Raw genomic sequence first — 12,395 nt, forward strand, 5'->3', positions numbered from 1 at the left:
GTGGGCCAGTTATGCTTATAATGAGACAAAGGGGAGGACTGAGTAAGATAAAAGTGGTCTGCACCCTCCAGCCTCCTCTTCCACCATATTTCATGAAGTTCATATTAGTAGTGGGAAGGGAGGGAGTGTTGTCATCAACATTATAATGCCTGTCCATCTCGTCAACAAAATAGTGTACAAGAGTCGGATGGGGGGGGGAAATTGAACATTTAGCGGGAGCATGTTCCTTTCACACTGTATCAATCATTACGGATAACAATGTCAATGCCTTCAATTCTGTTGGTGCTATTCCTATGAATGTTTAATGCTGCTATAGTTGCCTGTGCAGAGGAAACAAAATCTTTACCGGCAGGTTGTGTCTCTCACTTTGGTTTATTCATGTTTGGATACTGGAATGAGTAACTATTCATTCACATTAAAAGGAAATCTTGCTTGCCTGACAGCTGCTGGTGTGACTCACTCCTCCTCCTTAGCCTTTGAACACTATTTTTACAGCAACCTTATGCATATCCGGACTTTACAAGTGACATTATCACCATCACCATTTGTGTCCAGAAATAACAGAATCTGAAAGATAGAGTTGACTGCTTTTGCTGGCCTCCACTTGTTAGGCATCAGTCAACAATGCAACCTGGTCATTTGGATACAGAAATGTGAAATTAACATGGCATGTATCTTTATCCTATAGTGTATTAAATTGCAGTCTTTTTATAATGTAATAAAAATCTCTACCAAAATCACAAAAGCACCAGCTATGCAAACATCTATGATTAAGTATTCAGTTTCCAATTCTGATCTTCCAAGTTGACTTATTTTTGACATGCCAATGGAACTGCCTGTGCCTATTTGCATGTATCTTGTAATGGTTGGGGATACACAATGTCCTAGAAAAGCAATGAAAGTGACCAGTCAGAAGGAAATAAATCAGCTGAGGGATAAGTATAATGAGGTTGGAGTCAGTTCGAAAATGTTGAATTTCAATTACTTGACCTATAAAACAAAGGCACAGTGAAACTCTTGTTTTCTTCTCATTTATTAAAACTTCTGTCAGACTGTATCTAATCCCAACAGTCACTGCATCAGAGGTCAGATCAGTTTTCCTTTGTGTGAATCCAAGGAAAGCGATGGGACCAGACGGAGCACCAGGCCGTGCACTCAGGGCATACACAGATCAACTGGCAGAGGTCTTCTCAGACATCTTCAACCACACCCTGCAGCAGGCCACTGACCCTGTCTGTTTCAAGAAGGCCAACATCATCCCTGTGCCTAAGAAGACTCATGCAGCATGTCTCAATGACTACTACCCAGTGGCCCTAACTTCAGTGATCATGAAGTGCTTTGACAGACTGGTCATGGCATTAATCGACTCCAACTTCTCCACTACTCTTGACCTACTCCAATTTGCCTATCGGACCAACAGACCCACATCAGAACGACATATCACTTGCCCTTCACTCATTCCTAGAACATCTTGACACCAAGAACAGCTGCATAAGAGTACTACTCATTGACTACAGTTCAGCCTTCAAGTATTATCCCCTCGAGACTGATTACTAAACTTAGTGATCTCGGACTAAGCCCCATTCTCTGCAACTGGATCCTGTTTCCTGACCCACAGGTGACAATCTGTGAAGATTAGGGACAATAGTGCATCCTCACTAACACTCAACACAGGAGCCCCCCCCAGGGATGCATACACATGCCCCTACTGTACTCACTGTATACGCATAACTGCGTCGCCAAATACCAGACTAATGCCATTTACAATTGCACCGATGACACAACCATAGTCGGTCGAATCACATTTGGCGATGAAACAGATGGGAGGTGGAAGACCTGGAAAAATGGTGCACTGAGAACAACCTTAATGCTGGCAAAACCAAGGAACTCATTATTGACTTTCGGTGGGATGTTACTCATGCCCTCCTACACATTAACAGCACAGAGGTGGAACGAGTGGAGAGTGTCAGCTCCTGGGAGTGGTCATCCACAACAAGCATTTTTGCACTCTTCATGTGGACGCACTGGTTACAAACGCCCGACAAAATCTCTTCTTCCTCAGGCAGCTGAGAAAATTTGGCATGATGGCAAACTTTTACAGGTGCGCCATCGCGAGCATTCTGTCTGGATGTATCACTACCTGGTATGGCAACTGTACCATTCAAGATCAGAGACAGTAACAGAGAGTGGTGAACTCCGGCCGGACAATGACAAAGGCCAACCTCCCATCTATAGAATTCATCTATCAGGCCCGCTGTCAAGGAAAGGCCGCCATCATTTTCAAAGATCCATCCCACCCTGGTAATGCTTTTCTACAAGCTCTACTATTGGGGACAAGGTACAGAAGCCTGAACATACCCATCAGTTTTTTTTTTAACAGTTTCTACTCTACTCTTGTTAGAATGCTGAATGGATTCACAAACCCTTAGCATTCGCCTGTGTCTGTGTTTTGTTTTTTTTGCCGCTGTTTACCTATTATTCATTTATCTATGCTATTTAACTGTGTGATCTGCCTGTATTGCTCACAAGACAAAGCTTTTCACTAAGCCTCGGTACACGTGACAATAAATTCAATTCAATAATCCATAAATTGAATGCAGCTGTTGTCATCAAATTTAAACTCCAGGAGAACAGTTTAATCCTACTGGGAGCAGGCCTGGCACAGTTTGATCAGTCATGTGCTGACATGTCCTGGTGATTGTGATTTCAAAAGCATATTAGTATTCCAGTATTTATGAGTTGTTGTGATCCTTTTAACTTTCATTTCCTCTTCCTTTGACTATACGACTTCTAGGAGCACCATGTTTGAGACTGGCTGCTGCTCTCCATTGCTTTTGAATGATGTCAGGTTGTTGTTTGTGCTTATGTGCTTTTCGAGCCACCTAGAAGCGGCGTCGCTGCCACAGAAAGCAGCCGCGGTGAAAACACTGAATGTTTTCAAGAAGGCGTTTGATATAGTTCTTGCAGCCAAAGGGATCATATGGTATGGGAAAAAAAAGGAACAAGGGTATTCAGTTCGACAATCAGCCACAATCATATTGATTAGATTCCCTACAGTGCGGAAACAGGCCCTTTGACCCAACAAGTCCACACCGACCCTCCGAAGAGTAACCCACCCAGACCCATTTCCCTCTGACTAATGAACCTAACACTATGGGCAATTTAGCATGGCCAATTCATCTGACCTACACATCTTTGGACTTGTGGGAAGAAACTGGAGGAAACCCACACAGACACAGGGAGAATGTGCAAATTCCACACAGACAGTTGTCTGAGGCAGGGATCAAACCTGGGTCCCCGGTGGTGTGAGGCAGCAGTGCTAACTACTGAGCCACCATGTCACCTTGAATAGCTGGAAGAGCTGACTGGCCTGCTCTGCTCCAATTTTTGAGGTGTAGCTGGTTTAGAGACATTGCTGTGGGTCTGGACTCACATGAGAGTCAGAAAGATGGCGGAGTTTCTCCCCTGAAGATCATTAATAACCAAGAGCTATTGATGCTAGCTTTAACATTACACATTTATTCATCAAATTCCAACAGCTCTCATGAAAGAGATTTGAACCCAAGGCCCCAGGGAATTAACCTGGATCTTTGGATCATTAATCCATTGACATTCCCATGACACCACCATCGCCTATATATAGAGATCGTTGATAGTCTTGCAGTGAAGTTTGGAATGGGTAGGAAATACCCTGTACGAATGTTATATGAATGATTAAATGTTGTTTAATGTTTCTTATTTTGTTTGTTATCCAGGTCCAAACGCTGCTTTGACATTTAAGATAATCTCAGGGGATCTCAATGGGCAGTTTGCAGTTGACAGAAATGCTGTAGTTACAGTCGAAAAGAAATTAAATCGAGAACACCAATCTGTCTATGCTTTAATTGTGCAAGCTGTTGACCAAGCTCAATGTGATTCGACACGTTTCACAAGCAGTGCATGGATAACGGTGACGCTCAATGATGTAAATGATAACACACCTGAGTTTAGAACTGTGAACACTATCTACATTCCAGAAGATACTTCCATTGGTTCAGTAATAATGACAGTTTCTGCTGTGGATCTGGATAGTGGGCTCAATGGCCAGATTGAATACTCTCTGCAGGAACTCACAAGGAACAAGTTTAGCATCAACACAACAAGCGGAGAACTTAGCATCATTGGAGATCTTGATAGAGAACTAGTAGAAAGGATTATGATAGATGTGATTGCTTCAGATAAAGGCGAGCCACCACTATCTTCCTCAATAAGCATTACAATAATCATTACTGATGTTAATGACAACAGTCCTAGCTTCATGGAAAACATTTATACTGTCACAGTGGATGAAAATATACCTCGTGGCTCAGATTTGCTCATCGTTTCAGCTACTGACTCTGATGAAGGCAAAAATGGGCAAGTTCGATATGTTATTAGCAGCAAGGACTTTTGCATTGATTCAGTCACGGGATTAATCTCAGTTTCTGGAAAATTGGATCGTGAAAAAACTCCATGGTATTCCTTTGTGGTACTTGCGTTGGATGATGGAAAGAGTCCCAAGTCAGGGACAGCTACTGTCAATGTTATACTCAGGGATTTCAACGATTTTGCACCCATCATCCAGCCCATGCAAGTGACTTTTCATCTCATGGAGAATACAAGTACAGTTCCACAAATTGTGCATCAGGTATTTAGCAGGTTAACTTTTGAAAAATATCTTCTTTGCGTACTGTGGCAGCTATTTTGATTCTTAATATACTTGCCTTTATTTATATTTAATCCAACTAAAGAAAGTGATATTCAAGCTATGTGAAATCTATTTTAGCAATTACTGTATTGTCAGGCAAATTTCTGTAAAATTTCTGGTGTTGAAGTATACAATGGTCTAGTCAGTTTCACTCCTGGTCAATTCGACCACAACTGCATGTAAGAATTTATAAAGATCATCAAGCTGATAGGAAGTGGTTAGAGTGTCCAGCAGGACACAGTAAAAGAAGTGCTAAATAGTTGCTGTGTTCATAAAAAATACTTATTTGAAAGTCTTTTTCTTTTTATTACACACCTCCAGTATAAATGAGACTTGAATCCAGACCTCCTATCTCAGGATTAGGGACATTACCACCGAGCCACAAAGGTCCACAAGGGCTTGACATTTATATAAAAAAAATTAAACCAACATCAAATCACCCAAGTAATCAGCTATACAATAAACTAAGACACATGGCCACCAGGAATAAGGAAGGGTTGGAAGAGAGGTAAGGGATTAAATTAAAATGGAAGAAGTCTGGTTTCAGCATGAATTTTGGTTCTAATTGTTTATTACCACAACTTGAACGTGGATGGAGGAGCTAAAGGTGACAATTACAGGCTTAGCCCTCAAGTGCTTATTTGTGGAGAGTATTTGCAGGTTCATCACACTCACTCCAATGAAGGTGTGGATATTCCTAATCGACCTGTGCACCATGTTTTGATACACCTCTGGAGCAGGTGGGACTTAAACCCAGGCAAAAGTGAAGACTGCAGATGCTGGAAACCAGAGTCTAGATTAGAGTGGTGCTGGAAAAGCATGGCAGGTCAGGCAGCATCCGAGGAGCAGGAAAATTGACCTTTCGGTTAAAAGCCCTTCATCAGGAATGAAGGGACTTAAACCCAGGCCTTCTGGTCCAGAGGTAGGGACATTATCACTACACAATAAGCACCCCCAATTAATGTGTGGACTCCATTGGCTAACTCACATCAGCTGACTTCAGTGTGGATTTGGAATCTAGTGAGCAGGGATTCTTGCACATATCTCTCTGGTGGCTGGAAATTTGTGAGGGTATCCTTAAAGGAGAAGGAGTTCATATCCCCCTCTCCTCTGTTCTCCCTCTTCAACAGTAGCTGCTTCTGATCTAGGAGAAATTGAGGACCGCAGATGCTGGAGATCAGAGCTTAAAAATGTGTTGCTGGAAAAGTGCAGCAGGTCAGGCAGCATCAAAGGAACAGGAGAATCGACGTTTTGGGCATAAGCCCTTCTTCAGGAATGAGGAGGTTGTGCCAAGCAGGCTAGGATAAAAGGTAGGGAGGAGGGACTTGGGGGAGGGGCATTGGGAATACGATAGGTGGAAGGAGGTTAAGGTGAGGGTGATAGGCCGGAGAGGGGTTGGGGGCGGAGAGGTCGGGAAGAAGATTGCAGGTCAAAAAGGTGGTGCTGAGTCTGAGGGTTGGGACTGAGAAAAGGTGGGGGGAGGGGAAATGAGAAAGCTGGAGAAATCTGCATTCATCCCTTGTGGTTGGAGGGTTCCTAGGCGGAAGATGAGGTGCTCTTCCTCCAGGCGTTGTGTTGCCATGGTCTGGCGATGGAGAATGCCAAGGACCTGCATGCCCTTGGCAGAGTGGGAGGGGGAGTTAAAGTGTTGAGCCACGGGGTGGTTGGGTTGGTTGGTGCGGGTGTCCCAGAGGTGTTCTCTGAAATGTTCCGCAAGTAGGCGGCCTGTCTCCCCAATGTAGAGGAGGCCACATCGGGTACAGCGGATGAGGTAAATGATGTGTGTGGAGGTGCAGGTGAATTTCTGATGGATATGGAAGGATCCCTTGGGGCCTTGGAGGGAATTGAGGGGGGAGGTGAAGGCGCAAGTTTTGCATTTCTTGCGATTGCAAGGGAAGGTGCCGGGAGTGGAGGTTGGGTTGGTGGGGGCTGTGGATCTGACGAGGGAGTCGCGGAGGGAGTGGTCTTTCCAGAATGCTGATAGGTGTGGGGAGGGAAATATATCCTTGGTGGTGGGGTCTACTTGGAGGTGACGGAAATGACGAAGGATGATATGATGTATCTGGAGGTTGGTGGGGTGGTACATGAGGACCAGTGGGGTTCTGTCCTGGTGGTGATTGGAGGGGTGGGGCTCAAGGGCAGAGGAGTGGGAAGTGGAGGAGATGTGGTGGAGAGCATTGTCAACCACATCTGAGGGGAAATTGCGGTCTATGAAGAAGGAGGCCATCTGGGTTATTCGGTATTGGAATTGGTCCTCCTGGGAGCAGATGCGGTGGAGGCGAAGGAATTGGGAATATGGGATGGCGTTTTTACAGGGGGCAGGGTGGGAGGGGGTGTAATCTAGGTAGCTGTGGGAGTCAGTCGGTTTTTAGTAAACATCCGTGTTGAGAACACCTCTGGGACACCCGCACTAACCAACCCAACCGTCCCGTAGCTGAACACTTAAACTCCCCCTCCCACTCCGCCAAGGACATGCAGGTCCTTGGCCTCCTCCATCGCCAGACCATGGCAACACGATGCCTGGAGGAAGAGCACCTCATCTTCCGCCTAGGAACCCTCCAACCACAAGGGATGAATTCAGATTTCTCCAGCTTTCTCATTTCTCCTCCTCCCACCTTTTCTCAGTCCCAACCCTCAGACTCAGCACCGCCTTTTTGACCTGCAATCTTCTTCCCGACCTCTCCACCCCCACCTCCTCTCCGGCCTATCACCCTCACCTTAACCTCCTTCCACCTATCGTATTCCCAACACCCCTCCCCCAAGTCCCTCCTCCCTACCTTTTATCTTAGCCTGCTTGGCACACCCTCCTCATTCCTGAAGAAGGGCTTATGCCGAAACGTCAATTCTCCTGTTCCTTTGATGCTGCCTGACCTGCTGTGCTTTTCCAGCAACACATTTTTAAGCTGCTTTTGATCTGCCTACTTTCATCCCCCTTCTATTCCTCTTGTACACTAGATGGGATCCCTCGCAAAATGTCCATGATAAGCACTCTCAATTTCTTGGTAACTCATATTAGTTGTCTATGAAGTTACAATTGAGGACTTGATCTTTTCCAGTGATGCCCACAGGAAATCTTGATTGTATTGAAACCTTGATAAAGTTTCCCAGGAAATTTTCCAAAGTGCTTGAAAAGTGTTCTTCAAACCTCCAGCACTGAGTCAACAGTATAATGTGGTATAGTTTTAAGGAGCACTCAAAATCTTCAGCCACAGCTTATTTATTCCTAGTAGAGCTGCTTGTTGTTGGGAAGGACATAAAGATAGAAGGCCATTAAACAAAGGAGCAAGAGTAAGCAATTTAGCCCATCAAATCTGCTCTGCCATTCCATGAGATCATGGCTGATCTGATAATCCTCAAATCCACTTTCCTGCCTATTCCCCACAACCTTTGATTCTATTCCAAATTAAAACACTGTCTACCTCAGCCTTGAATATAATTAATTATCCAGCTTCAACTGCCCTCTGTCGTACGGAATTCCACTGATTTGCAATTCCCTGAGAGAAGGAATTCCTCCTCATCTCTGTCTCAAAAGTGTGACACCATATTCTGTGTGTATGCCCTCTGGTCCTAGACTCTCCCATAAGGGAAAATAACTTTTCTGCATCTACTTCATCAAGTACTCTAAGGAGCTTTCAACCAGTTCACATCATATTCTTCGAAACTCCAACATGTACAGTCCCAACCTACTCAACCTCCATACCTGGCATCAGCCCCTAGTGAACCTTCTCTGGACTGCATCCAATTTCCTTTGATATGGGGCCCAAACTGTTCACAATGTTCCTGACTATTGTGGCCTGACTATTGCCTTGTACCACTTTAGCGAAACCTCCTTATTTTTACACTCCATTCCTTTTGAAACAAAGACCAACATTCCATTTTGCCTTCCCTCTTACCTGCTGAACATGAATGCTAACTTTTTATTATTCACAGACAAGAAATCCCAAATCCTCTGTTCTTTAGCTTCCTGCAGTCTTTTTCCATCTAGATGACATTCATTTCTTAACTTTTCCTGTAAAAGTGCAGAACATCACATTTCCCTACATTATAGTTCACTTGCCCATTCCTGTAACCTGTCTATATCCCTAAGGTTAAGTATTGTTGACTGAAATGCCATTAAACCACTTTAGTGAATGCTCACAGGTGATTTAAAGGGCAATCAATCCCTTAATGATTTTCTGGTTGGTTGTTCCGAGCAAAAGCTTCAACTCCTTTGCCAAGATAACACCTTGCGCTAAACTGATGCTTGACCTCAAGATTTTTTTCATCATGTTGCATGTTTTCAGGCTTCTGTTCAAATTTCATTTCAACCGTGAGTATCTGCCATCAAGTAGAGCTTTTTTTGACAGCTCCTTCAGATGCTAAAGTTTCTAAAAAAAACATGGCCAAAAGCATATTGAGCTGAAACATTAGTTTGGTCTGAGGTGTTACCTTCGTAAACTGTGCATCACATTTCTCTTCATAATTACATCATTTTTATAATGAAGAAAGGAAATGCTTCCAGCTAATTGAAAAAACACAACAGGCCAATTAACGAATAACAAGTTCCCATGAACATTAATAAGATGTGTGATCAAATAATCTATTTTAGATGTTGGTTGAAATATAAATGTTGGACTTGGACAGCAACTTGCCTTTGAATAATGCAATCTTTTATATCTGTCTAAGGAAGCTTAATCTGAAGTGGTTCTGCAGACAGTACAGAGGCCCCTCAGTCCTGCACAGAAAGGCTACTTCTATCTCCTTTACAAAATCCACAAACAGACCCACTCTTTCTGCCTGTTCCTGCCCCACAGAACTCATCTCTTCCTATCTCCAATCAGTTTTTTCTCCCCTAGTCCAGTCCCATCCCACTTAAATCCATGACTCCTCTGAAGTTTCAGAATTTTCAGTTTGTGGCCTGACTATCACCTTGTACAATATCGCTCCAATCGCCTGCTCTTTTCCATGGCCGCTCATTCTCTTTACATGTCCATCCCCCATCAAGATGGGTTCAGAATTCTCTGCTTCTTCATGGAATAAAGGCCTGAACCATTCCCCACCCATCACACCCTGCTCTGCCTGGTCCAGTTTATCCTCACCCTGAATAACTTCTCTCTTAACTCCTCCCACTTCAGGTCAGAGGGCTGGCCATGGGTACCTGCATGAGCCCCAGTTATGCCTGTCTCTTTGTTGGGTACGTGGAACATTCCTTGTTCCAGTCCTATTCCCACCTACAACTCTCTCTCCGGTATATCAATGACATCATCAATGCTGCTTCCCTCTCTCTTCTATAATTAGAAAAGTTTATCTAATTCACTTCAAATTTCCACCCGCTCTCACCTTTGCCTGATCCATCTCTGATTCCTTCCTTCCCTTCCTCGCTATCATTGTTTCCATTTCTGGTCACCAATATCCACTACAAACCCACCAACTCTAATAGTTACTATACATCTTCATACCCGGCTTCCTGTAAAGACTCTATTCCATTCTCCCAGTTCCTCCATCTCCATTACATCTGTTCTGATGATATGAACTTTGATAGGGGGGCCTCCGAAATGACCACCTTCTTCTTCAACTGAAGGCTCCCCTGCACAGTATTTGACAGGACCCTAAGCCAGGACCGACCCATCTCCTGTACTTTGGCCCTCACTACCTCTCTTCCCTCCCACCATAGCATTAGGGTCCCCCTTGTCCTTACTTACCATCCCACCAGCATCCACCACCTCCTGTGAGACATCACCACCAGATGATCATGCCCATCCCTTCCCTTGTCAGCTATCTGCATGGATCGTTCCCTATGGAGCACCCTGATCCCTTCCTCCTCTAGTCCCAAACCCCCCTACAGCCACATGGCACCTTGCTCTGCAACCACAGAAGGTGTAGCACCTTACCCTTTACTTCCTCCCTACTCGCTATCCAAGGCCCCAGACATACCTTCCAGATGCACTTCACTCCATTTAGTTTACTTTAATAATTGCTTACAATGTGGTCTCCTCCACATTGGGGAAATGGATAATAGATTTGGTGACCACTTAGTGGACCATCTACGGTCTGTCTGTGAAAAAGACCCTGAGCTTCCAGTTGTTGCCACTTCAATAACCACCTTGTTCACTAACCAACATCTCTGTCGTCAGCTTGCTGCAGTGCCCCAATGAAGCTCCATGCAAGCTGGAAGAACAACACCTCATTTTCCACTTGGGAACCTTGCAGCCTTCTGGACTGAATATCGAATTCAACAATTTTAGGGCTTGAGCACCTTTCCCCATATTTTCACCCACTCCAACACACCAGGCTTTGTCATTGCCAGACTGCTACCACACACAATTCTCCAGACTAATAGCGCTATTCTTTCTCCTAGATATTTAAGCCTCACTCCTTCATCTGTCCAACTGATTTTCTCTCTCCTTGGCCTCTATCTCCACCTATCATCTTCTGTATAAAAACCATCCTTTTCCTAGCTACCATCAGTTCTGAAGAAGGGTTATTGGACCCGAAACTTTAACACTGATTTCTCTCTACAGACACTGCCAGACCTTTTCCAGCAATTTCTGTTTTTGTTACTATTATCCATCCTCTGCTAGTGAACATGCAGCCATTTCCAAAAGGCATTTATAATAGTTTTCATACCTTTGAGAACTCCGTTCATAAAGTCTGAATTCCATTTGTAAAGAGACATACAGTTGTTGAATTGCTTCTTGTTATTTTTGTTAGGTGACATGGAAGAGTCTTAAGGGTGATTTGCCATTTTTGTCACAATGAGATTACTCAAGAATGTAGACTGTGACTTAAATCAACACAATATGTATTCAGTATCAAATTAGATAAAGTCTGTGTAACAGTGTAACAAAAACAATTCACTATAAAGGAGTCTTAGACCTGTCAAAATACTATGACATTTGCATCAATTCGTTTGGAAGTTGATATTTTAACACAAATCATTCTCTGATTGAACTGTAGATAGAAATGACAAAACACTTCAAACATTCAATGAAATATTATAAGCAGTGGACTTTCAGGATAAATGCATTGACATGGTGCAGAAACACTTCTGAAACATTGTTATTGGAGACAGTTACTTGGTCTGACCCTGCTGTGTTTCCCAGGTACTGGGACGTGATGATGATCTGGGTTCCAACAGTAAGCTGACCTACCAGATTAACCTTGGAAATGAAGATGGCAAATTCTCAATCTCAGCAAATGGAAGTCTCAGCCTCGTGCAGAGTCTAGATAGAGAGATTCGAGCAGAATATATGCTGGTGGTGACTGCCACAGATGCAGGTAATAGAAAACTACTTAACAAAATCGCTTAAAAGCAAGGATTTATGATTTCTGCAATCAAAAATATCTAATATATTTTTTACTCCATTCACCCAACGAGATAGTTTTTATCACTCCATCTTACATCTCTCACCAAGGCAGAATGGATCAGCAATTACAGTTTAATTGTTTACAAAATTTTTACTACCACCACAGTTTGGATATTCTAAACAGCCCAACCATTTTAGATTAGATTCCCTACAGTATGGAAACAGGCCCCTCAGCTCAACAAGTCCACACTGACCCTCCAAAGAGTGATGCACTCCCCATATTTATCCCTGATTAATGTGCCTCACACTATGAGCAATTTAGCATGGCCAATTCACCTCACGTGCATATTTTTGGATTGTGGGAGGAAACCGGACCACCCGGA

The 12,395-nt window shown here is 43.7% G+C and overlaps 1 protein-coding gene across 6 annotated transcripts in view; it reads left to right on the forward strand.

Annotated features, from left to right (window-relative positions):
- The window catches only part of LOC140481305 (protocadherin Fat 4-like), a 158,476-nt gene that overhangs the window by 37,428 nt on the left and 108,653 nt on the right, over positions 1 to 12,395 (forward strand). For 5 of the 6 annotated variants that reach the window (XM_072577269.1, XM_072577270.1, XM_072577271.1 and 2 more), the window contains exons 4-5: positions 3,756 to 4,666; positions 11,809 to 11,983. The exons of the other annotated variant lie outside the window; for it this stretch is intronic. In XM_072577269.1, the coding sequence (XP_072433370.1) occupies positions 3,756 to 4,666; positions 11,809 to 11,983 (1,086 nt within the window). The remainder of the gene's footprint in view (positions 1 to 3,755; positions 4,667 to 11,808; positions 11,984 to 12,395) is intronic. 6 annotated transcript variants of the gene reach the window in all.

The sequence above is a fragment of the Chiloscyllium punctatum genome, chromosome 9, assembly GCF_047496795.1.
Source record: "Chiloscyllium punctatum isolate Juve2018m chromosome 9, sChiPun1.3, whole genome shotgun sequence".
In the NCBI taxonomy this organism is placed as follows: Eukaryota; Metazoa; Chordata; class Chondrichthyes; order Orectolobiformes; family Hemiscylliidae; genus Chiloscyllium; species Chiloscyllium punctatum.